The 26,522-nt window shown below is 36.8% G+C and overlaps 3 protein-coding genes across 3 annotated transcripts; 1 reads left to right on the top strand and 2 right to left on the bottom strand.

Annotated features, from left to right (window-relative positions):
- Positions 1-265: 265 nt before the first annotated feature.
- On the bottom strand, positions 266-18,623 carry LOC136265507 (serine/threonine-protein kinase N2-like). Its single transcript, XM_066060379.1, has 22 exons — positions 18,382-18,623; positions 16,795-17,043; positions 16,038-16,459; positions 15,524-15,992; positions 15,346-15,467; positions 10,154-10,297; positions 9,972-10,047; positions 9,091-9,812; positions 7,317-7,402; positions 5,152-5,307; positions 3,967-4,039; positions 2,780-2,871; positions 2,639-2,726; positions 2,499-2,587; positions 1,520-1,582; positions 1,327-1,465; positions 1,190-1,270; positions 1,017-1,124; positions 886-966; positions 731-790; positions 570-671; positions 266-517 (listed from the first exon to the last, which is right to left on the bottom strand). Exons 2-22 carry the CDS (start codon positions 17,024-17,026, stop codon positions 470-472), a joined length of 3,453 nt encoding a protein of 1,150 aa, XP_065916451.1. The 5' UTR covers positions 17,027-17,043; positions 18,382-18,623; the 3' UTR covers positions 266-469.
- LOC136265508 (endoplasmic reticulum mannosyl-oligosaccharide 1,2-alpha-mannosidase-like) lies at positions 18,586-21,009 on the top strand. Its single transcript, XM_066060380.1, has 7 exons — positions 18,586-18,723; positions 18,884-19,666; positions 19,728-19,916; positions 19,972-20,156; positions 20,212-20,332; positions 20,381-20,578; positions 20,625-21,009. Exons 2-7 carry the CDS (start codon positions 18,884-18,886, stop codon positions 20,958-20,960), a joined length of 1,812 nt encoding a protein of 603 aa, XP_065916452.1. The 5' UTR covers positions 18,586-18,723; the 3' UTR covers positions 20,961-21,009.
- Positions 20,970-22,290, bottom strand: LOC136265509 (ciliary microtubule inner protein 2B-like). The gene is made up of 4 exons (XM_066060381.1): positions 22,085-22,290; positions 21,754-22,001; positions 21,164-21,694; positions 20,970-21,113 (listed from the first exon to the last, which is right to left on the bottom strand). Exons 1-4 carry the CDS (start codon positions 22,138-22,140, stop codon positions 21,043-21,045), a joined length of 906 nt encoding a protein of 301 aa, XP_065916453.1. The 5' UTR covers positions 22,141-22,290; the 3' UTR covers positions 20,970-21,042.
- Between the last annotated feature and the right edge of the window lie 4,232 nt (positions 22,291-26,522).

Here is a 26,522-nt window from a genome sequence, read left to right as displayed (position 1 = left end):
GAACTGGACTAATGTTTAATATCTACATAGCTTGCTACACTGCTGCTCTGAATACTGTGACTGCTTTATTAGAGTGATTGACTGCTCTATTAGAGTATCTCAATCTGAACGTGACCAGTTTCCAGAAACCCCCTGGAGCTGCCCCTGCTACTGATTTTAGTGAATAGCTCTCCAATCATGATCTCACTATATACAGTACAATAATGCCTGTTTTCATATAAAATAAGATAAACACTCTAAGGGACTCCCACAATTTTATCCACTGTGAAGCATCAATAAATTATAAAACACACCAACAATTCTACATTTGTAGAAATACAATAACACTGGCTAAAGTACATGTTCTATATATACATAATAATAGCAATGGGAAGTCTAGAAACAGTAGAGGTTAGTCAGATGATAGGAGCTGTACAGGTATAATATTATGTAAGTTGTAGTAAAATAATCTGGAAGAGATTGCTCTTAATTAAATAGATATCCATTCGGCTGAATAATCAAATCCTCGAAACAATTTCTGTATCAGAAAACAACATACAAATACCGATCACAGTGGATTGTCTGCTTACATGTTCTGTAGTTGTAAGGGATCTTCTATTTTTGGGAGGGGTAAGAATTGGCTCTTCTTGTGTGAATTCTTCATCAAAATTGCTTACATCTGTTCTAGATTCCTACAGAAATATAATTATATTAGAAGTGTTACTAAACACAACACTATGCAGTAACCCACAATGGTAGGGACAAAAGGAGGCTTGATTTCTTTCTTCAGTAATTTCTCCCACAAAATGTTCTAAGAAAGTAAGAAAGAGCAACCAGTAAAACCAAGAGTTCATAATATTGTATAAACTCTTGGCAAAATGAATGGTACAAATTCGTAGTACATACCCTAAAGAATGGTTGCTTTTTGATGTCCTCTGCATCCCTCTCACTAGCTCCTAATCTTCTTTCTGGATTCCTTCTTAGTAGCTGAAAAGTGTTTAAAATACCAAGCAACACTTTTATTAATAATCACCAACTTTTCTCATGATAGAAATTGCTTCTGAAGAGAGAAATCTTGGATACCGCACAACATCATTGACAATAGAATCAAACACTTCTTCCTCATCATCACCAGGAAATGGTGACTATAAATAAATAAATAAATAAAATGAAGCATATATTACACATTCACACATGTGCTTCTTCTTACCTCGCCTACTAACATTTCGTATATTAATACACCCAAGCCCCACCAATCAACTGCTCTTGTGTAAGATACATCCGTTAATACCTGACACAAATTATGGCTGATATGTACAGTGTATAAAGTAAAATCTTAATCCTTACCTCTGGGGCTAAAAATTCTGGAGTGCCACAGAAAGTACTGGTCCGGGTCCCATGCCACATACCCTCTTTACAAAGACCAAAATCAGCTATCTTAAGGAATCCATCACTGTCCAGTAATAAGTTGTCCAACTTCAAGTCTCTGAAGGACACAAACTTAATAGATGTTACCTATTAGAATATAGCCTATACTAACCTGTATACTATACCGTTCTCATGTAGAAACTGCAAGCCAAGCAGTACACAGGCTGCATAAAAGCTGCCAAACAAGAACACTTATAAGCAAACAGTAAAGTTAGCTAGCACTTTGCATACACAAATTTTAGAACTTTTATTACCTTTATTACAACTACGGTACTCAGTAATTCAAATTAACGGAACAATTAATTATCTGATGTAAAAAGTAAATTAGAGTACTTTTGCAACTAGTATATGTTCCATTAGAGTAATTGAACAAATGCTTCATACACATAAATATGAAGGAAATCTATCAGAACAATCCACTCATTCAGAATGCTGGATAATTGCCCAAGTTTAAAAAAGGTACTCCCACAAAATGCTCATAAGTCTTGATAGAACAATCACATATTCTAATAAAGCAGTCATGTGTGTGTTATAAAGTTACAGAAAAGTTCTTGCACAAAAAAGTTTTTTTTTGCACTAGCTACATCTTTGAATTACTAGCCAGCAATCACTTAGTGGCTCACTACTTTAATACTGTAGCTATTGGCTATCAACTAATTGAATATATTTTTGCACAAAAATAAAACAAATTATGGTATTATGCTTCCTAACTAGTGATGCACCCCTCCCAACCAAACTTTTCAGTGCTTCCTGGCACAAAAAGGTGATCAATGTGTAAACAATATGTACACCATGCAATAGTGTATACAATCAAACTTCCCCAAACTTTATTAAGAAGTAATGCAGTGGCTTCATAATCTGAATACATCAATGACAAAAGTGTTCATTCGAATAAATTTTTGGTTGGATATATAAATTCCATTCATTAAATCACACTAATAGATATACTTACATGTACTCTAACAGAATGTAGGCCAATTGACAAAACACTCTAGTAAAAAGGTCACTTCCACTCTGGTGACTGTTTGTTAATGTGTCCATGAGAAACTCTTATTGTTTGATTGGCCGCTATACTGTAGTAAGCTACTTACCAAGCTCTGGGTTCCTTAAACACATCAGTATGAATGTGCATCATCAGATCACCACCTGGTGCATACTCCATCACAAAACCAACATGAGACTGTGATCATTAGAAAATAAATAAAAAACATTTTTGATAGCAACCGTCTACCTCTGTCTGGAAACAAGAGTGGAGGTTAACCAAAAATGGATGCCTAACTGAATTGACAGTCTCAAAAATTCTCTTTTCTTGCATCAAACTACATAATACGAAACATCATTTACTATAATCTAAATTTAAAGGTCGTAATACCTGTCAACTTCATCTCGTCCAATGATGTCCACTTTCTTTAGTACTTTGATTGCCACTAGGTCTTTTGTCTTTTTATCTTCAGCTAATAACACCTACAATACAAATATCACCATGTTAATATACATATAGTATTAGTTTACATATAGTATTAGTTTAGAATAAAAATGATATTGCAGCTACAAAATGTAGTGTCTGGTACTAACAGGAGTACATCAAATCCTATAGACAAGGGGATGGCCGCAGGATCAAGGCTCCCTACAAGGATTTTTCTCCTTTCTGCAACTTTTCAATATAAGCAGGCTGTACGGCCTGGTGTCCCTACAGACATTCACAGCACGTGTGCTGCAAACTATAAAACAATCCAACACAAAAGTATAGGTAGCAAATGCAGCTGGGATTATAACTCGGCCATCCCCTTGGATTATAACCCAAGCTACGGATGGGGCTCCTCCTTCCAGTTACTCTGCTATACAGGTAAACGATTCTATTGCTCTGGAGAAATTCTTGCAATTGTTCTATTTTCTGTGATTTGAACTTTCTATAATACATTTGTTCACTGTTGTAGCATGTGAAATTTTATTTTTTTAATTTATTTATTAAGGCTTTACATCACAAGTGCTGAAGGTCTGTAGGACACCTGGTCCTACAGCCTGTTTAAAATGTCATGGATCACTTATTTATTAGAAGTTTTTGGTAGTAAAATAATATTATCTCTATTGTATCTGGTGGCTACTAGGCATACTAGACTTCTCAGATTGACATACCATAGTCTTTTACAAACGCACGACTGCTTTACCAGAGTTTTTGGCTCCTCTATAAGTGATAAAATGTGACTGGACGTTCTTGACAGTCCAGTCAGCAATCAAATGGTCAAATGGCTGAGGCATATGATCATCATTTGCCTACCCTACCTATATATGCTACAGGTATATTATGATGAAAACTATGAACTAAAATTGCCAACAAAAACAGTGCATCAAATAAGTAAAAACTTGAAATTCTTCTCACTAACTGGTGGTAGCTGGCACATGGAGAGACACACAACTAAAACATCCATCTTATTTCCCACTTTGCAGGTGATGAAAATTGCTTAACTAGTTGAGCTTGATTACGGTTTGTAAATTTGTACGAATACTTAAAATTACAAGAACACAATATCATAACTTCATGCTATGTAGCCTATTCACCTTTCCAAAGTGTCCTCTTCCCAACACAGCAATGTATGAGTAGTCTTCCATCCCCTTGATATGCGGTAACAAGCTGTGAAACAATAAATGAAATTTATAACATGTCTAAGTGAAACCTAAAACCTGGTCGAACACGCACGCACGCACGCACACACAAACACATGCGCATGCACAAACGAACACACGCACGCACGCACACACAATACACAACCAAGAGTCCATTCAACATGTGCTGTGATACCACTCTAGGCATCATTCATTTGTGTGGCTGGAAAGTTACAAACCTGTAGATCTAGTTAACACCAATACTATGTAGATGAGCCTTTGCTAAAGTACCTTTCACGAACTTAATTCTTAACACAGATGTAACACTGAAACCCGCAAAGAACTGGAAAGTGTGTTTACACAATATATATATAGACACGCATGGCAACATTAGGTGGGATAACTTAATTCTTGTAAAACTACACATTGATCGAAATTCTGTTCACTGAAGAAGGTAGACCAAAACTAGCCATGTAAAAACTTTTTGGTAAGGAAACACGCAAACCCTTTATAAAATGATCCGTAACTCAGATGGTGGTTCTTTCCACACGTTCCATTCACTTTGCCATTAAACTTTGTATCAGACCATATATGACTCACGTGAGTAAGCCCACAATCAAAATTAAACACATGGCAAGAATTTCAAAACATGGAGACGTGACTCTCTGTTGTTCATTACTTCATGACAAGTAAGACACTATAGTCAGAAACATTAAACAGTATATCATTACAGTGATATCATAACTATTGCACAAGTATCAGCGTTAACATCACTATGTATGGAGATTTCTATGATGTTTTCTAGATAGTGTCTTGCATAGGCAAATCATGAATTAAATTAAGAAAGTTTAGGGGAAGAGTCTAGTTTCACAACATTAAAACCATCTTAAAATTCATCCTTCATTGCTACAGTGTATATGAGTTGAAACAAAATTGTACACTGTATGCTAATACCTTCATTGTTGCTTTATACAAAAATGCATCTAGAATTTGTAATTTTATTAACCTGACTTACAGTGTATACAGTAGAAGTAGAGATGTCCTTCACAAATGGTTTCTACATGCATGCATGCACAAACACACGCAGCACGCACACACACTATATGCACACAGGTATGATACAGACAACGCAATACAGACCTGACTGGCACTGAAGGGAATATTTGCTCCTTTGAATAAGGAATGTGAGGAGCATGTTTGCCTGTTGGTGATGAAGCACTGGACACTTCAGTAATCTTCTCAAGGTCCATTTGACCTTCAACTGCCAGCTTGTATGAGGTAGATATTTGCGATGGTCTAAATTATAAAACAACAGATATTTAAACAAAGCAGTGTTGAAGGTTAATTACAAGGGAAGTCAACTCTCTCAGTATAGTGTATATATATGTTTGTGAGCTTCATTGACCTTTACAACAAAGTCATTAAAAGTATTAAGTTAGCTGCTTGACAATAAATCAGTGATACAAAACCACAAAACACCTGTAAATAATGTCACCCTACATCAAGGATATGACAAAAACTGGAAAACAGAATTGCTAGTGGATTGTACAAACCTAAGATGTTCCAATATAGCTTGCAGTACAGCAGTCCAGAAACAATAGTTCTGAGCACGATTACTGTATGATAGGAATTTTGATGAAAGGAAAAGCTGACAAATCCATGTTCATTTTAAATGTTAACAAAAACCACGATATCATACATGTAGATCTAAACACCCACTTTTGAAGAACTAATCTACTTACAATTGTTCGTTGATTACGAAGTTAACTTGTTTGTCAAATTTGTCAACTTAAAAAAAAAACACTTTCCTGTTGTATAGTACAATTAAAGCATGTTCGAGTCGATATCAAGCCATGTTTTTTTTTATAAAACACAAGTTGTCACCAATAGTAATATAATAGGTAAAAGTCATGAGATCACATGAATTTTATTTTCTATTTGTAGCAGTCAGCCTTGACAGCTGAGTCTGCTGTCATCAGCCCATCACCAGGAGGATGCAAGCATAAGACCCTACTTGTAGCGAATAATCTGAGGATCTTGAAGCTTGTACCTTAGCTTGTTCACAGTCATAATGTGATACGTGTACTTTTAATTGACTAGGAAAAGTATACTACAGTGCTTAGTATCAACTCAAGCACACTTTAGATTGTGTGCAGAGGTTAAAGGCTATTGTAGTAATAATTTTTTTTTGGGCAGCTATACAATAAGCTACTATGGTAAACAGACTTAAGCAAGTTTCTCCCAGTGTGTATGTGAGAGTGTTTTCCAGTTCGTTCCATTTTGTAATCATGTTCAGAGACTTTGCAATGCCTATGTTGCATGTAATATTGTTTTCGAGCTGCTATATGTATACTGTAAGCCATACTGGTAATTGACAGTTTCAGCTTGTCTGACCCAGTCTATTAGTGAGTCCATTTGTACATTAGTCACATCCACAAGAACAAAGCTTTTGTTTATCAATAATACCCTGCAAGCATACATGTACCTGTATAGAGGGAAACTTTGGCGGTTGGCAAATTTGGTGATTTGCTACAAATTCACTAAAGTTTAACCCTTTATTATCGAATGGCTAATATATTGCCATAACGAGTGCCCTTTATAGACGGAGCCATAACTCCTTTTTCCTAGGGGCTACGAAGCTGAAATTGCTACCAAACTGCTCAGAAGGACCGGGCGCTTCTAATGAAGTTTACCGTTCGGCGATAAGAAGAAGCATGGGCAAGTTATGGCACTTGTCAATATAAAATAGCGTATACAGAACAATAATACCTGTTTAAAACTCCATGTTCGCCTTCTCCCTGCTACTAGGAGGCTTTACTTAGAATTACTCCATTCCCCACGTGATAAGGATTCTAAAAATAAATAGTATGATGTCATCGCGTTGATTAGTAAGATGGCGGCGCCCATCTTTCAATGCCATGGCGATACGGAGAAGATACGCTTTCTTCGCTTCATAGCGCATGAGTTGTGTGTGTAATCTGTAAGTATTCTAGCTGTGTTGGTAGAAGAGAGATGGCTATCAAACGGTATATAGCTTGATGGGTTAATTAATAGGTGGGGTCCACTCGTACTGCACACAGTTCACACAAGCCATAAAAGTTTTCACACTTGCGGTTTTGTAAAAAAAACTTCGGTAATAAAGGGTTAACCCGTAGCGTCTGAGATTACAGTAGCATCTTTATAGCTAAAGATTGAGACTGAATTTGCCAAAGTTCATTATTCACCAAAGTTTCCCTCTATATGGTAATGCAACCAACACGTATATCCTTGTGACTTAGGTACAGGTAAAACAGTTATCTTCTAACCTCGGAGAAAACCTCTTGGGCGTTGTTTCAGTGCTAGAGTTGTTTCCTGATGTTTCAGGAAGTTCAAGAGATCCACTTAATGCATCCTAATAAAATACAACATATCACATAAATAAATTAAAAAAGAAAAGAAGTCATAGGAAGCATCACTTTACGTCTAAACAAGTTGATATTGTGTTACACGGATACACATGCATGCACATTTATCCCAAAACAATTTAAGCAGGAAATACTTATAGGGATTACATAAGGGAATGCATGCCCCTGATCCATTGAAAATGAACTCTATTAATGGACTGATTTAAAACACCAAGGGTACAAAAGCTGAAAAGGAGATACATGAAGATACCTATATACAATTAACACAGTAGGAAAGCCCCACACTGTGTTTGTTACATGAAGACCCCCAATGAACATCTATCATCTTAGAGTTTTTGTATACAGTTACAATACATCATTGATCACATTTATTATTAATTCCATAGCCACAACTATAACTGCATGAACACACTCTATTTTGAAGCATACTACAATTTCAACCAACATGTATCACATCGAAGCAATGAATCCTAGCCATGTACAAAACATTATAAGCTACCAGTTAAAAGCCATAGACACAGAAACCAACCAAGTATCCCACATGGAGCATTTTGAATGGCTATCTATTGGTGTGAAGCAAGTTCTAGCAAAACAAATGTTAAAATGGAATTTAAGGGAAAAAGGGATATACTTACTCCGGAAAATGTCTTAAGTACCTATTTACACCTCTACTTGATTTTTAGCTATCTGATTAGTAAAAACTGTCTTGCTGTTCCATTTAATGCACTCCATGTACACAAAACATCCCTAAGAGAACAATGTTATATACCTACACCTGTACTTCTTGCATGCTAAACACCTACCATTGCAGGACTCACGACTCACCTTTCCTCCAATACATACGGTGAATAATAAATAAGATGTACCCAAAACAAATTAAATAATGTAATGAAATCAAAATGGATCCAGACAGCAGTAATACGAATGTGCCTGATTTTAAAACAATTTTTAGTGGAAAACTTTGTTTGGACCAGGACAACCCCACTAACCATAGAAGTTACATATCGAAAACCACTTCCGCTATTTATAATTCTGTCAAGTATGGCTAGGTCTAAGGGTTGGAGGTTACTAGTGGTGAAATGGGATAGTCTACACTGTTAATGGCATCACACTGAAACCCTTTAAAGTCAATGCCCAATCACTGTATACAGGAATAACACATGTAAATGTATGCAAGACACCATAGACCCACTCACAGTGTGCATGCATACTTCAGTAAGGGCTCAAATAATGGATACCCGTTTATATATACAGGTACACATTAAGGCCAACAAAAGAAATTGTCACAAAACAAGTACAACAACAACAAAAACCAAAGTACATAAGTGGCATCAAAGTAGTAGTATACAGTAGTTCGTTTGTAATTATGTGCTTGGAGGAGATATTTGTGAACAGTTGAAGTATGCATAGCATGTGCAGGGTCACATAAGTTTTAAGCTGGATTTTTACTTCTAAAACAGATTTCTCTATACAACACCATACTGTACATGTACAGGAGTGGAGCATACATGCATCTAAGACAGTCACTACTGGGCCTATAGGGTTTCAATTGTTGGTATAGAGAGGCATCATTTGTAGGCATTACAACAAGTATACAGTACAACTGTGTATCAAAACCATACAAATACTATATACATGTATATGTAGCCATTCAATATAAGCTCATTAAGCTTACCTTAACATCATCAATTAATGAAGGACCAATTGAAGGAGGTGGCTGAGAATAATAATTATTAACAAACGTAGTTGTTTTAAGGTCCACTTCATCTGTATTCACATCCAGATCCTCAAGTCGGTATTGGTCATTCAATGGTGACATGCTCTGGTGGCTCAAATGGTTTGACAACTCTAAGTCGCCCGATGAATAATCTCTAGCATCGCCTGAAAAATCAGGTGGTGGTGGAATGATTATATCAGGGTCCACATTGAACTCTGGATTATCACTTAACATTTTTTCAGGTGTAAGCAATTCACCTGTGTCCATTTTTAGTGGGCCAGTAGATCTCCTTTTGCTGGACTCCAAATAACCCTGAATATTGGAGCCACTTAACTCATTCTCAATTGTAGGATCTTTATACAATGAACTGCGTGACGTCCGTTTATCATAAGGAATATCATCTCCATTAAGCACTTTGGGCAGGGAATGTGTTTGTGAAATGTTGGGCCCTGATTTTGATGAAGGTGATAGTGGCCTATTAGCATCAGATGAAAATCCGTGGTGCATATCATTTAAACTGTATCTTCGGGCCTTTCCATTTTCTTCTGCCCTCACAGAAGATTCAGACTGCAGTGGCATTGGTGAGAGTGTATCAGGGTGGTGAGGAGCTGCCTGTCGTACTAGTCTAGCCCATGTTACCACATCTGTCTGTATTTCAGTTGGTCTAAGAAAGTTACGTCCTATGTGACAGAAAAGAAAGTTATAACCAAGTGATCGCATTAAAAGCATTAAAGAGATGGCCATGGAGTTTTAGTCCTCTTCAACATCATAAAACTCACAAGTAAAGAACACAGTAATGTTACACAAAAGTGGACTATAATCTATAATGATAGTCTTACTTTTAAAGATTTTCTTTTGTCTTTTCAATTTGATCTTTGTGTTCCTGCGATCTGTTCGTGGCTTCTCATAAGACACCTAAGTGTGAACAAAACCATACCAATGCCATCCATTAGAAGACATATAATCCACCAGACAGACAGTGCCTTCAAATAGCCACTAAATCTAGTTTAACAATTAGTACCTCAAGTATCAATATTCCTTGTGGATCTAGTGGCAGACATAGTGTCTGCAATGCAACATCAAAGAAGTCTTCAACCTTTAGATAAAGCAAGCCACATAAAGTGTTATTTTCTTTCCAATGTATCCCTATTTCCAGCTCACGACTCTAAAAAATCAACACAGAATTATGGAAGCAGCTATGATATATATTTGACAATATAATCAATATTAAACTAAGTAAAAATGAATAAATTTTAATAGAAGATGCAAATTAAAACAAACTCATTTAAATAGATCACAGTGTAGCTGTTGTCAATGAGAGAAAAGGGAGTCAGCAAAAATAGTAGGAAGTTTGGTACATGAGATATTATGGCTTAAAAATAATAAAATTACAAGGATACACATATGCTTAATAACTGTTGCTTGTCAGGCATTCGTTCTGAGATTGATGGCTATGTAGCTGACTATGCCATGTAGTAGAACAGAAGATACTACAGATTTAAAGTACACTGCTTGCTTGCAACCATCTTGCTTTTCAATCATTGCCTTGAACTTGATAATTAAATCAGTTACCTGGCTACACCATAAGAGGTGCATTATATAGAATTAAACATATCATAATGGACTATTGAGTACTAGTGTGGACTACTATTTTATGCATACAGTATACAAAAGCAAAGCTGTTTACACTGCATATATTGGCAGCTATACCCACACGTACAGTATTGTAGATTAAAGTACACATGTATGTGTGGAACTATAGCATGTAGCTCATACTTGATGGCTAACATTACAGGTTCTAGGTCACTTGGGCCCAGCATTTGTCATCTGTTGTACGGAAGGAAATACAGTACCATCGGACTAACTTCGTCCTTTGTGTCCTCGCTTCTACCACAAAGGTACTGATTTGTGGGTAGCACAACAATGGCTCTGTGTGTTTGGTTGTATGATTGACAAGGGAATTGCACTATATCTCCTAAAAGTGAGGAGATACCATTCTGTGATGAACAAAACACAGCTGAAAATGAAACAAAATGGCTGCTTTGCTTGCTAATATTTGAGTAGTTGCATAATTTATATGGCTAGTGTTGCATCTCTGGTACTACTGTATTAGAGTGGTTTACTTTCAAAACTGAAAAAAAATGCAGAAAGAGCAAAATCTTAATTTCAGAAATTGTAATTCAAAGAGTGCCTATATTAGTCCAGGTGGATTCAAATATAGAACTTTATGCCAAAATTACTGAGACAGTATGTGAGCAATTTACCAAAAACTGACTTAGTATTAGATTATGGACAATGTACAATCATTATAGGTAACTTAAAGTTAATAGGCCGAGGGCCTTTCAGTCTGTCCATATCCAATTAGACTTACATGTACTAATGGAGTAATCCCTAACTCCTATGCACTGAAAAGAAGCTTAGTCTCGAGTGAAGCAAATTCTTATTAGCCGCCAGCTCAGTTATATCTCTGCTAGAATAGGCTATTCTGAATCAGCTGACTATTGATGATACAGTACTGTTTAACCTATGCAATCACTAATGCTGAGTTAAATTCAAAGCAACTATGAGCGAATATACGTCCATGCCAAATATTTGATCATGTGAAGGCTCATTACATTTAATTATGGAAATTATTATGAGCAGCAGATCTTGGGAATTCATTTTTGGTAAGGGACTTTTTCAAAATATCCAAAATAAAAGTTAACTGTTATACAGTACAGTGTACGAGTTCACTAATGATGATACTATGTTACAAAAAGTAAACAAATTATATAAGTGTAAAAACTTTACAGGAACCTGGGGTCATTAAAAATAAGGCTATTGACACTGATCAGCCAACAAACAAACAAACAAAAAAAAAAAAAAAAAAAAACTAATACAAAAACGTACATGGAAAACAAACTAAATCAGATCCACCATCATTAGTCCAGGATCTCTACCACCTAGCTGCCGCTGCCAGCTATCCAGCTTCCCTTTTATAAAAGTGAGTGAAGTACCAACTTTCCCCCACTGTCCCTCATTTTCTACCCATGTGAATGTGAGTCAAGAAGGTGTTATAAAAAAAGAGAACCATATGAAGAAGAAAACACGGTTAAACCTGACCCTGAGGTTTGCTTGCTAATCATAACTAAGGCTGCAGCACATGTTGCTGTCAGACCTTCAGTGCTTGCCACTGTAAAGTGTTACTAATAAAAAAATAATATTTCACTGTCTGTATGAAGGTGAGCTTTAGGCAAGTTTGGTTTAAGGGGTACAGGAGGGCCGATTACCAAAACCTTTCCTTACTAGTGTGCTTGATATGAGTTGTGAATAGCTGTGGTGCTTATTGATGATGGTCAGTGTCATTTACTACATTAAAATGAAGAGTGCTGAAACAAGGGAGATCATCACAGGGTGTGCCCCTACTTTAGTCAACATGGCTATGTCAGGAGATATTAATTATTTTATAATCCCAATTGAGCAGACTTATCTGGAATTACATGTACGCCACACAACAAAAAAAATCGATTGATGTTGCGTTTTGCTTTGATAATGTTATAAAATCCAAAGGATGCATCACTGCCTACGATCATTACTGGGGGGCATACAGAAACATAGCTCACTAGTATTGTAACAACTGTGCCAGAGCCACCACAAGAGTTTCAACCTTTCTAGTTCTTTCAGCTCCACAGAAACAAACAAACAATGCAGGCAAATGTCAGCAATCCCCAACACAAAGAAACCAAGAGCGATGTGTACGCTAATATCACGCTCAGTCCTGTGTCACTAAAACACAGAAACATATACATGAACAGGTTACTGCAGGCACTAGTTTGCACTTTTGACTCGGGTAACAATGCAACAGTTGGGTTATATGAAAACCAGCCTCTAACAAGTACGATTGTGTGTAAGGCACATTAAATGCAAACACATGTCATCTCTGTGTACACAGTGTGTACACTGTACATCTAGAATTTTTACGTTCGGTTTAGCCGACAGTACATTTACTATCTCCATTATGTAATTACTACTGTACAGGTTGCAGAAGCTGCACACCAATAGTTCACTATAGGAAACTCAAACTCCTCCCCTCACTGTAATGGCCAACTATGACATCACATTTGTAATTGCACATTAGGCTATAAAATTCTTACATTTGTGAACATTTCTTAATGCACTAAGTATAATTCCTAAGACAACAAGTTGAGTTGAGGTTGTGCTACTTCTAAAAACCAGGTGTCCAGTAAATACTATCCCTTGAATTAACTCTTTGTAAATTAAATTAACCACACAGCATGCTACAGCTTTGTTTCTCACCTTGCTTTGTAACAAAACATGCAGTACAGTAAATAAATGCATTTCATAATTCACCAAATATTTTGTAATTCATTAAGTTGCTATGCATCACTAAGGAAGCGTAACTCGAGCAAACCTACAAATTACGCACAGAAATATCTTCATAACTGTTTTATAGTTTATCTTTAGTGTTTTCATACGTAAATTCTCTACACAAAGCCCATATTTTTGTTTGAGTACAAAGGAGATACGTCCCCTTTTAATTCTAGAAGATATGTCATTCCTGGTAGCTTACCAGGTCTGTTACATTGTTTTTCAGTCATTATATGCCTTTACAAGCACGTAGGCTAGCCCCAATAGACTGTTCAACTGGTTTCATTACCAACCATACCCCTTCAAGTAAACACGATGAAAAAAGAAAGTTGGGCTTTAATATTCATTGAATGAAGGTTTGCTCAAAGCCTGTTTGCTCACGTGCTGGACAGACACGCACACACACGGTTTTTGCCAAACCAATTTCAGTAAACCAGCCGTGCACCTAGTTAAAAATAATTTTTGACCTTCATCCAGTATTAAAAAAACAACAACACTTACTGGAAATACAATACACAAATTTACCAATGTAAATACTATAATTTAAATGAGTCAACGATTACATCAAATGCCAGATCTTACATCACCTACCCCACCATAACTTACACCATGTTGTGAATACAGAAAAGGTCTTGTCATGTAAATAATAATTGGTTATAGTGGGGTGACCACTTTTTTCGTCATTTAGGCTTCCATATACTTGATAACATGATTCACAAATGAGGTTGGTCAAAGCATCATTAAACATCTTAAAAAAAGTTAGCCCATTTAGTTTCAACACCTCAGTGTTGATAGAGTATTCTAATTTACAAATTACAGGTTGTATGGCAGCCCATTATTGTCTGTCACCCAACACTTTGCATGGCTTTCCTAGCTAAGAAACAAAAGCCACATCATGGATGTGACAAGCACTTCAAAATATCAATACCAAGTCTACTTGGATTCACAATCACACATATCTATATGTCAGAGTGACAAATATGTTTATTGGAACAACATTTTAAAAATTCATGGATAAAAATTAATAAAGTATAGTTGCCTATGGAATTCATAATTCTGAGTTATGCAGTTGCATCATGGTAGTACATAGCTACTTATGTGCTTGGTTTGATGATATGGGTAATCCTCAAAGTAGGTTTGGCATATGCGACTAAACCTGCCACATTCACAAATTTTACTCATTATTTAAAAACTATTGATACACAGAGTAAAAAAGAACAACATGTACCATTTCAATATGCAGTGAAACAAAGCTCAAATCAATAAAACTAGCTATATCAGAGTCACCAGTTTGTGCAGAGAGTCTATACAGTAAAGGGAACAACACTCTTGCTTACAACGTGAAAGAAAATAAAAGTTTGAAACTGTCATTTCTGCAATTTGTGCACACGAAAGGATATATGTAGGAAAAGCACTAAATACTTTGATGGATTCTCCTGTTCAATACACTGAGTCAATTACTGTCTTCACACCCTATTTCAGTAGTGAGTAAGACTGATTAATTAAGCACCTGTAATTAATATATTTACAGTATAGTTGCTGTACAAATCAAATTTTAATTAGCACAAAACTAAGACTTCGTATATGGATGGAATGATTGCTCAAGCTCATTCAGACTACACAATCTCAACATACATATATCTTCATACATCATTAGTTAATGGACTATATGCACGTATGCTTACTGTATATTACCAGTACTATCAACCCATTGTAAAGATTAATCAACCAGATAAAATCACTTAAGCTCATTAGAACCATTTAAATCAATGCACATAGAAATTACAAACACATACAGTAGCTAGTACATTACAGATTGACAGGATGTGTTGGTATTTTGCATACCTTGTCAAGATCTATTTTGAACTGCTGTTCCCAAGCTGCATTACTGGGTGGCTTCCAATCAGTATTGGCAACTTTTTTCTTATCTAGGCAGAGCACTGCACAAACCTCACCAGCATTTCCAGCTACAAACAAACATTATGAAATGTAATAGTTTTAAATTGCAAGTAAAAGTACATACACAGTACTGATTCATCTAATGACTCTTGCTTCACTAAACTACCGCTGCTACGTCCCTGTCTACTGTTTTTTCTTGACCCAATGGTATGACTAGTATAAGCCTGTGGGCTAAAGTCCCCACCGCTTTGGTGCCGATGAGACGATGGTAATGTCATAAAATTTTTAGCCACTCCAATAAATCCTATAGTTGCAGCACGTGGTCTAATGTCATGGTTAGGCGAAAGAGGATGATCAAAAGATGGTGAACCTGGTGGTAATCTTAGGTGTTGCAACTCTAGCAATCCTTCAACTCCAATTAGCTTCACATATAGAGCCCCAGTTAGAGCAGCAGGTCGTGGCATGACTGGCGGAGGTGGAATGGAAGACTCAGTAGGCTCCTCTTCTATATGATGGAACTCATTTAGCCGATTGTCTAATGACATCTGAAGTAACTTCAGCTTTTGCATAGAATCATCCATAGATTTCTGAGCCTATAAGAACACAAATAAAATACTTCACAGGTATAATAAACTAACCGTTTGCCAGCCTTTAGGATTGACCTTCATTATGTTCTTAGCTCCTTGTATTACACTAGATTCAACACTGATTCGATATCGTAGTGCATTTACTCGTGCTTCAGGAGACAAAATGCCGCTACCTTTATTTTCATTTTCACTTTCACCCTGCTCTGAAGCTGACTGAGTAACAGCCTGCCGAGCCTTTAATATTTGCATTCTTAAGACTTCTACTTTAATCTTGGAGTCACCCAACATCTTCTGGGCTTCGTTGTACAGCTTTCGGTCCCTAGAACTGTGAGTATACATTCTGATCATATTCTCAGCCCCTGCTTTAACTTTCATTTCAATGCTCAGCTGTTTCTCAAGTTGGTCAAGCTTAATCTGACTCACTCCCCTTCTCATAACTGGAGGAGACCCAGGACTCATTTCCATATCCTCATCTACAGCATCCAGAAAGAAAACATACGTACATTAGTGCAGTAATAATTTAAACAGTCTATTAGGCAAAGAATCTGCTATGCATATACACATATCAATAGGTAAGGGCAATACCATAGCAAATTATATAAATTGAATACAGCAAATCGGAGCCAAACCCATTTACAAAATACACATCTGGTCTTTAGAAATCTACAAATACAGTGCCTTGTAAACAAAGATAGTTAATACTATAAATATTGACATATCATACTTGACAGTGTGTGCAACATTAATTAGAACAATCTAATAACTATGGAAGCAGTTTTAACATATATGCAGAATTCCAACACAATACCTTCATCATCTGGTACTTGAGCTATTAGGTCTTGTAGCTTCAATCTCAAAAACTCTATCTTATCACTGCTCTCTTTAACTATATGCTCAGCCTGGGACTTGGATTTACGATCTTTAGCAGCCTTCAACAAGTTCTCTGCACCCTCTTTAATCTTCAGTTCACGACGTATCTCATGTTTGACACTGTCCTTAAGTGCTTCGATGTTAACATCAGTTGGCAATCCTTCTGCCATACTGCACTAGCCCGTCCCTAATACAAGACATCAATTGCACTATTACATCAACTATTCACTGGTACAAATATATGTAGCTTGATTCAAATCATTCACATTCTATCTATGGCAACCATCTAGCAACCACTTCATGAAATTATGAAAGGAAATCACATGAAAATTGATGATAACAGGAAGTATACTTATAAGGGAATCATCTAGCACAAAATTATTTACATATTTGTCTTATCAGGAAGTATACCATGGTGAAGTATGCAATAAGAATAATCCCATTAGAAAATTATTCCATTAAAACAATACACATTCCAATAAAGCCAGTGATATACAGGAACACTTAGTTTAGTAACTGAAGGATACTGATACAGCTGATTATAAAATGCTAATAGACAGTGCAAGGGGATTACTGCATTTGTATGCCACCATCATAGCAACCAATAAACACAGTGCTCCTAAAATGGTTGGATGATTTCTGACAAGGATTCTAACAAAATGTCTACGACTTTTACAAGTTCTCTTTCACACCAAAAATAAATAGATGCCATTACAATAAAATCACCCATAAATAAACTAAATCTATAGTAATTACCCTTCCAAATAATTGTCTATGTCGTACACCACCTCATCAACAGGATGCAATAAAAGCTTTGAGTTCAATCACACAACTGAACTACCATTTTGTACACAACCTTCTTTGCAGAAACAATATAAAAGTAAGATCAGTAAGAACATGTTACACCTTCACAAAGGAAGCCCACCAATCACATAATGACATTTTGATTGAACACCCCATATGATTCTACACTGGTGATTATACTGGTTATCAATAACATAGTATATTGTTAAAAGTCAAACACAATACAATTGAATTACTATTGTTAGTAGTGCCTGTTTGATTGCAGACACTTAAGGAGCCAAGCAATAGAGAAGAGCTTCCTTTAATTCAAGTCCTTTATAAGCCATAGGGGGCATGCTAAGCGCTTAACTACAAAGAAAAAAAAGCCATTCAACTTCTGATTTCCATAAATAAAACATTCGATGGCGACAGAAAATCGGTAATTTTAGACGCTGTGGTACGCTAGATTACACGTAAGCGACAGGTTGACAAATATTTATAGTCGCACCTTCACAGTTACTAAGCATTCAAATTAGTTCATGAGCTTGCATTACAGTAAGGAGATAAAAACCCACTTAGATCTTTGACAACAAATGCTGTGTATGATATAGTGAATGAACTGTATCGAACAACTCCCCCATGCCGCACACCAAACACACACAGACGCGATAAATGGCTACTTTCCCCCATACGCCTAACGTAATGTGCAATACATGTGTACCAAATTACTACCATTACTCACCGATTAGGGCAATGCCAGTAGATGAAACGAAAAACGGCGGCCAGTTGGCGAATAAATTCGGTTACACAACAATAACGAAATTAAATCACTCCTCTATCTAGAATGCCTTAGTTGAGACAGCTAATTAGCATAAAAACTTGACTTCCAGTCGTTTCACCTAATAAAACAGATGACACCTACTGAGATACACTCCATTAAAAGAACTGTCGACCGCCCGTTCTTAAAAAATATAAGATTCAGAGTATACGATGATATACGATTTGTAATTTATTGGGTAAAAATGGGCGTTTTATTTACAGAAGAGCAGTGTTAGAAGAAGAGGTTGGATGCTCGCTAGAAGAAGTATTTTATCCTGTTTGTTATATTTGTATTTATAGTATAGTAAGCCTTATTAGAGGGGCGTTACAAAGAGTAACAATATGTGATAATTCTAAACAATGCACTCCGAGTTGCACCCTGTTGTTGATTGGAGTGAAATGTACTATTGATATTTTTCTTGTAGATGCTTGGTTGTCTTAAGAGACACGTGCTATTCAGACTATTTATAATGTTTATATCTTTATTTGTGGTCTCCCTTGTGGTAGTCTGGCATAGTACACCAGTTGCTGATGCCAGTATGGTAGGTGAACCACATGGTATTAGCCAAGAGACTATTGATGAGTTGACTACACTCAGAGAAAAAGTGAAAAACTTGGAGTTGAAGTACAATGCTCTTAAACAAGAAACACTACTAAAGAAGCCAGAAGTGATAGAGAAACACACTAGCCTCATCAGTAAATTGCAGAATGAAACACCTGAGGTTTTGCCACCCAATAAGGTGGTGTCTGATATGGATTTAAATCAGCCAGATACAAACGTTGTAGATGATTCACACACTCTACAAGATCAAGAAAAAGATGTTGGAATTACTGTGTCAAATACTAAATTTAAAAGAGGTCCACCACTAAAACTACAGCACACAGAACGCCAGAAGGCAGTTGTTGCAGCTTTTAAACATGCTTGGAAGGGATATAAAGATTATGCTTGGGGTTATGATGAATTGAAACCATTGAGTAAGAGAGAAAGTACTTGGTTCAATCTTGGACTAACGTTAGTTGATTCTTTGGATACAATGTGGCTGATGGGTTTAGAGACAGAGTTTAAAGAGGCCAGAGACTGGGTAGCCAAGGATTTAATCATAGAACAAGATCGTGATGTGAACCTTTTTGAGACCACCATCCGAGTACTGGGTGGATTACTAAGTGCTTATCACTTAACAGAAGATCAAGTCTTCTTGGATAAAGCTGTGTGTTATGAGAATATATCTACTTGTGCATTTCATATTGCATTGGTTGTATTTGTTATAGAAGCTACTTGGTGATCGTCTCCTTCCTGCATTTCAGTCTCAATCAGGTGTACCTTTCTCTGATGTCAATCCTCGCACTGGAAGAGCTCATCCGCCACGGTGGGGCTCAGATAGTTCAGTCTCTGAAGTGACCACTATACAACTAGAATTTCGTGACCTAACTCATATCACTGGAGATGCCAAATATCAAGTGAATTATGTAATAGTGTTAACATAATGACTGTAATGATTTAATTGGTGCCCAGGAAACTGTGGATAAGGTGTTGAAAAAAGTACAAGAACAGCCCAAGACAGACAATCTGGTACCACTCTATATTAATGCACAGTCTGGACGTTTGAGGCCAGGAGTTCTAACATTTGGTGCTAGGGCTGATAGTTATTATGAGTACCTTCTGAAGCAATGGCTACAGTCAGGAAAGAAGGAAAACAAGTACATAGATGGCATTGCTTGAAATATTGATCACTAGTTGTTTTGTATGTCTTAGATTCCGTGACTGGTATTTGTCATCTATGGATGGAATGAAAAGACACCTGCTCCGCCAATCTGAACCAAGCAAGCTTAGTTTTGTTGGAGAAGAAGTAAATGGACGTTTTAATCCAAAAATGGTAGGTTTCCAATTATATATGTCCAGCTTTTTCATTGTTCTTTATCAGGATCACTTAGTATGTTACCTTGCTGGTACTTTGGCAATAGGAGCTCACAATGGGGCACCTGAAGACCATCTTAAGATAGCCAAGGACTTGGCCTATACTTGTTATCAGATGTACGAACGAATGGCAACTGGTTTGAGCCCAGAAATAGTCTACTTTAACATGATCCCTGGCTTAGGTGGTCAAGATATAACTGTTAAGGTAAACTTTTTGTTAAATGTATTTTCTTTTTATTCTGTGGTTTTAGCCAGCAGATACTCATAATTTACTACGACCAGAGACAGTAGAGTCACTATTTATTTTGAACTGCTTAACCAATGATTCCATCTACAAGGAATGGGGTTGGAATATATTTGAAGCATTTGAAAAATATACCAAGGTGTCTTATGGAGGCTATTCTTCCATAGGAAATGTTCAGGACACTTCTAACACACGAATGAGAGACAAAATGGAAAGCTTCTTCTTAGGTGAAACTTTAAAATATTTATTTCTACTTTTTTCAGATGACTGCTCTATTTTACCTTTGGATCAATGGGTGTTCAATACTGAAGCACATCCATTACCCATTTGGACTACTAAATGATTATACATGTTTATTTAGTAATTCAATTAACATTTAATGAAAAAATCAACACATGGTAGCAAAAAATAATCAAAAATATCAGTTAATTCACAATCTCTGGCATGGCATCCCTTGTACTAGAGCCAAATGTCTTAGCAAACTTGAACTTTTGTCCTGGAATTTGGGTGCTAAGTAAAAATATATGAGACATTTGGTTACCTTACCTGGTATGTGTCCAGTGTAATGTGGTATCAGTCCAGTACTTTTGGGATATATTGCATACTGATCCATCGGTGCTGTTTTCTCTCTTTCAGGAGGTTCCAGGGTGAATGATTTCTGCTGTGTTTCTTGCATACGCATCCCATCTTCAGCAAATTCAATAAGGGCTCTCTTTGTATTGATAGGATATCCTTGCCCAAAGTATTTCTCTGATCTAGGCACAAATCCCATATACCCTGACATGAAATATTTGTTAGGGTGCCCATGAGGCAGTGCAAACGGTGATACTGAGTGCTTTTTGGCATAGGCAGGTAGGAATGGTGCTGCCTTATTAGCAATTGGTATCAAGGGTGTTGTGTTTTGGGCTGTGGTGAAATTTTGCCTATCAGAATCATTTGTCTGATGACGTGACAGAGTCTGCAATTCGTTGATCTTTGATTGATACAATTGTTGATCATTTTCAAAACTACTAATTGCGTATCTTGATGACTCAGCATATCTGTCTCCAAAATAATTTTGTCCTTTAGGAATGAAACCTGTTGGCATGATTTTATGGTTATACACTTGACAACAACCAAACTTTACAAATGCGAACCTGTGTATCCAGGCATCATCTGAAGTGTGTACTTTTGGTCTCCCCAGCTACGATTGCTTTGCAGCAAAGCACTGGCTTCTGCGAATCCATCTGGTGGCTGGTGAGATTGCAGATGTCTTGGTGGCCACGTATCACTTAACACAGGTTTAACAGATTTTCGGACTGTGTCGTCACAGAGCAGGTCGTGTGTATGACGACCAAACGTGTTACCAATGCGATATTTGAACTGTGGAACATAACCAGCGTACCTGTACAAAATGTAAAGTATTTAAATACAGCATTTAGCTACTATGAACAGTATTGATCACACTATGGAAAGTGTTAATCTTACCCTGGGGTGTGGTAGGGATCGGGCGTCATTAAAAACGATTTTCTTGGCTTCTCCATGCTTCGGATAACTAGTTAAGGGGATGTGATTCACAGTTGCTATATCCCAGCTAAAGTGAAATAAACAGAAGCCGCCCAAAGCCGAAGTGACCGAGATCACTGTTACTAAGGGTAACTGGCTTGCGTCACGTGATCGAAAACGTGATTACGCGCAATAGACGTTTCGCCGTCGTACAGTAGATTCCGAGATAGATTCAAAACACTACAATTTCTTGATTTTCCTATTCGCTATTTCCTCCTTGTGCAGTGTTGATAAAACCAAGGCCGAGGATGATTGAAGAGTGTAATTTAGGACTAGTCTAGCAGGGCCTCGAGCAGGTTGGATCTAGGGGTGAAAAATAGATGCTAAAATACTGCAATTTGGCATATTTCTATAATTTTATATACTAGCTGTAAAAGCCGATGTTTTAAATAACAATTTCTCATCCGTTTTTACAAGGGAAGATATAACAGAATTTCCTCGCATTGAAGGGGAACTTGTACCAGATATTCCACTATTAACTGACATTGAAGTTGATGGTGTTAAAAACCTGTTAGAAAATCTTGATCCCCATAAATCACTTGGACCAGATAACATATCCTCAAGGTTTTTGAAAGAAACTGCCGTTCATATTGTCCTCTCACTCACTTTTATCTTTCAAGCCTCGATCAGTCAAGGTATTGTTCCTTCCGAGTGGAAAAAAGCCAATGTTGTACCTGTTTATAAGAAAGGCAGTCACACAAACCCAGGAAACTATCGACCCATATCCTTGACAAGTATTTGTTGCAAGACACTTGAGCACATAATTTACTCATCAATTTTCTCCCACCTTCGACAAATATAATGTATTGTGTGAAACCAACATGGATTTCGATCCAAGCGATCATGTGAATCACAATTACTGGGGGTAGTGAATGACTTTAGCAAGGCCTTGGATGCCGGGGAGCAAGTTGATGCACTATTCATCGACTTTGCTAAAGCCTTTGACAAGGTGCCACATGAACGACTCTGTCAGAAACTTTTGCACTATGGCATTACAGGAAAGCTATTAGATTGGATTAAAAATTTCTTGTTTGATCGATCTCGTGGTTAATGGATACTGTAGTGATCCTTGTCCTGTTTTATCTGGAGTACCACAAGGTACTGTTTTAGCACCCCTGCTGTTTCTACTGTTTATTAATGACATTGCACAAAACATCAACTGTACCATTAGGCTCTATGCAGATGACATCTTGATATACACAACCATATACTCTCTGTCTGACTGTCAACGTTTACAAGGAGATTTACACACTCTACAAAACTGGGCAAAGATATAGCAGATGAAGTTTAACCCTTCCAAATGCTCCCATCTTATCATTTCCAATAAACATCACATTCTTCACTATAACTATCATCTTTGTGACCAACCAATTCAAAGAGTTTCACAAGCCAAATACTTAGGTGTAACATTTGATGAACATCTAAATTGGAAACATCACATTGCCAGTATTTGTAATAAAGCTAATGCAGCCAAGTCCTTCCTGAAGAGAAACGTTAATTATTGCCCAACAAATTTCAAAGCTAATTGTTATAAGTCCTTTGTAAGACCAATCCTAGAGTACGCATCCACTGTATGGTCACCACACCTACAATGTGATATTCAACAATTAGATAAGATCCAACGTAGTTATGTATTTAATGATTATTCTTGGAATAGTAGTGTTACTAATATGCTTTCTAATCTCAAATGGCCTACTCTAGATCAACGTCGTACCTACAACAAACTAGTGATGTTTTTTAAACTTGTTGAAGGAATTATAGAGATCCCAACCCTACAACTTACACCACACTCACATCAATCACCAAGGGACACCACAAATGATACAGAATTCCACAAGCCAGAACTAACCTATTCCTACACTCCCTTCTACCATCAACAATCAAATTTTGGAACAATCTACCCAATCATTTAGTAACTATATCATCCTTAGACATTTTAAAAGAGCAATTGACTGATTATTTAATGATGTAATTATACCTAATATATCTGTGTGTTTGTACTCTAATTGAGTTTACACAGTAATAAATATAATATAATAATAATATACTGCCTTTACTATAGGTATGGCTCTCTGCAGCATTTGTTAATGGAAAGGTTTGTGTAGCTAGGTTCAGACAACCAAGTACATGATGCACCTGACCCTCTTACAATTGCACACTAAACAATAGGTGCATGTTAGAATAATAATGTTGAAACTGGAAAATTTGAATGATACGAGATTGAATCTGAGCCATCCATAATAACTACACAAGTAGATAAATCAAGCCTAGTAAACACACAGTTTCATTGTATGTATAGGTACAGGTAGATTTGAAAAAATCCATAACAGAATAAACTTATGCTTCCATTGAATGTTCTATTAGAGTAGTTAGGTGACTGCTCTATTAGAGTATCTCGGTCTTGTACAACTTCCATGCTGATCCGTGTCCTTGTTGCATAACTGGGCCCTTAACATAAATCCACTGATCATAATACCTTGGAAAAATGTTTATAAGGTGGATTTAGGAGCATTTGTATTATTAATGATCATATAATTATGCTAAGACAAAATTTCATTATAATACTCAGCATAATTATTGATTAAGTAAAGCCTAAAAGTGAAGGGGGAGGGGGAGCTTCAGCCTCCCCCCACTGGATCCGCCCCTGTCTAGCAAGGGCGAGAAAAACTAAGGTGTGTGGACTATTATGATATTAAAATGCACTTGTCAATGTCAAGCCACACTCCTGTGGGGTCCCAACCGGGGATTACCCCCCACCCCTAAGGCTGGTAAGGCAAATTATAAAGCCCGTATCTCATGTGCATATTTGACAAACTTCTTCCAGAATGGTCAGTGGCAGATCTAGGCTTTTTAAAAGGGGATTTCTGAAAGTTGATATAGCTGAATAAAGCAATAATGACATTTCTCCAGAGACTCTGAGATCAGATTTTAGGCTACTTTTAGTTAGCAATTATAATAAATCCAATGCTTTAAGCTGTAAATACTATAGCTAACTATAGGGCAAAGATGGTGACTACAATTGCAAGCTATAGCTTTGATTGCTCTATTACAGTAGTTACTTGACTGCTCTATTAGAGCATATTATCAATCGTTTTTAATACAGTGGGAAATGAAAAGTGAAGTGTTGCTGGCGGTTTAATGGATATAAATGGTGTTAGTTAAGTACAACATGTATGCTACTGAAATACAGTGGTATAGCTATAGTTGTTTGCCATGACATATTGTCAGTGTACAACCGACAATGTTTATGTATTTAGATTGCCACTAAGCTAAATTTAAAAGGGGTTCTGTCGAAATCCCAGAAACCCATCTAGATCTGCCACTGATGGTATAACATTGATAGATGCATAATCATTCTACCATAGATATACTAACCCCAGGTACTAGTACATGCTATGAGTGACATATGCAACAAATTGGTCAACCCACATTGGTCATGACAGCGCAGATGTTTCTGCTTGAGACCATAAAAAAATATATACCCCAGGTACCTGCTCTGTGATGATGTGTTAGGCATGAATTATGTATTGCAGAACTTGCAGTTTACCGTATTTCATTGATGCTAAAGATGCTCACTATGTATGTCATGCTTGCATGTCTGATAGCAATTTTGGATTACATGCATGGTTTGCATTATAGTTAGGCTATTATTGGAGACTCACTGAAGTATTTGCAAGTGTAGCATAATTTACAATTATGATTTGGAAATCCCAGGCCTGGGTGCAGCAGCATTGCTTGCTCCTCAGCCACTCCACTCCATCATAAAACCAGAATTCATATATTACTTTAGAATTACTTGTACACTATAGAGTTAGCTAATCTCCCCCCTGGATCCTTCCTAAACCATTGAACGTGAACAACCCACATCAACTGCAACATTACAAACTGTATGCAAAGGAGAGCAAAACTGATGTCTGGGATGCATTGCCTATACATCCACACTGGAACAGTTAGTACACAGTTAAGGAACTGTGCCTGCTTGCTACAGTGCTTTTGGATGCTACATAATTAGTAATGGATAGGAGGTTGGCTACCTGAACAAAATCGGATAGCCATAAAACTTATCACAAGATATGACTGCTATATTGGGATATTCAGCATCTTCTTGATTGTATTATTAGGATATCTGACTGCTCTATTAAGGTAAATTGGTAACGCAATATTATATTTTCCATGTTTTAATAGAATTTATCACGGGAAACTATACAAGCAATCATTTCTCCTCCTGCATACCTGCTTCCTCTCAAGTACTACTACTGAACGCCATCTACACGTGGCAATTGTCATGAGAGCAGACCACTCTTTTTCTTATGTATGTAATGATAACCTTTGACAGGTTTTCAATTCCCACTGAGGTACC

The sequence above is a fragment of the Dysidea avara genome, chromosome 9 (assembly GCF_963678975.1).
Source record: "Dysidea avara chromosome 9, odDysAvar1.4, whole genome shotgun sequence".
Taxonomy (NCBI): Eukaryota; Metazoa; Porifera; class Demospongiae; order Dictyoceratida; family Dysideidae; genus Dysidea; species Dysidea avara.
This window is presented reverse-complemented; position numbering and strand designations above follow the sequence as displayed.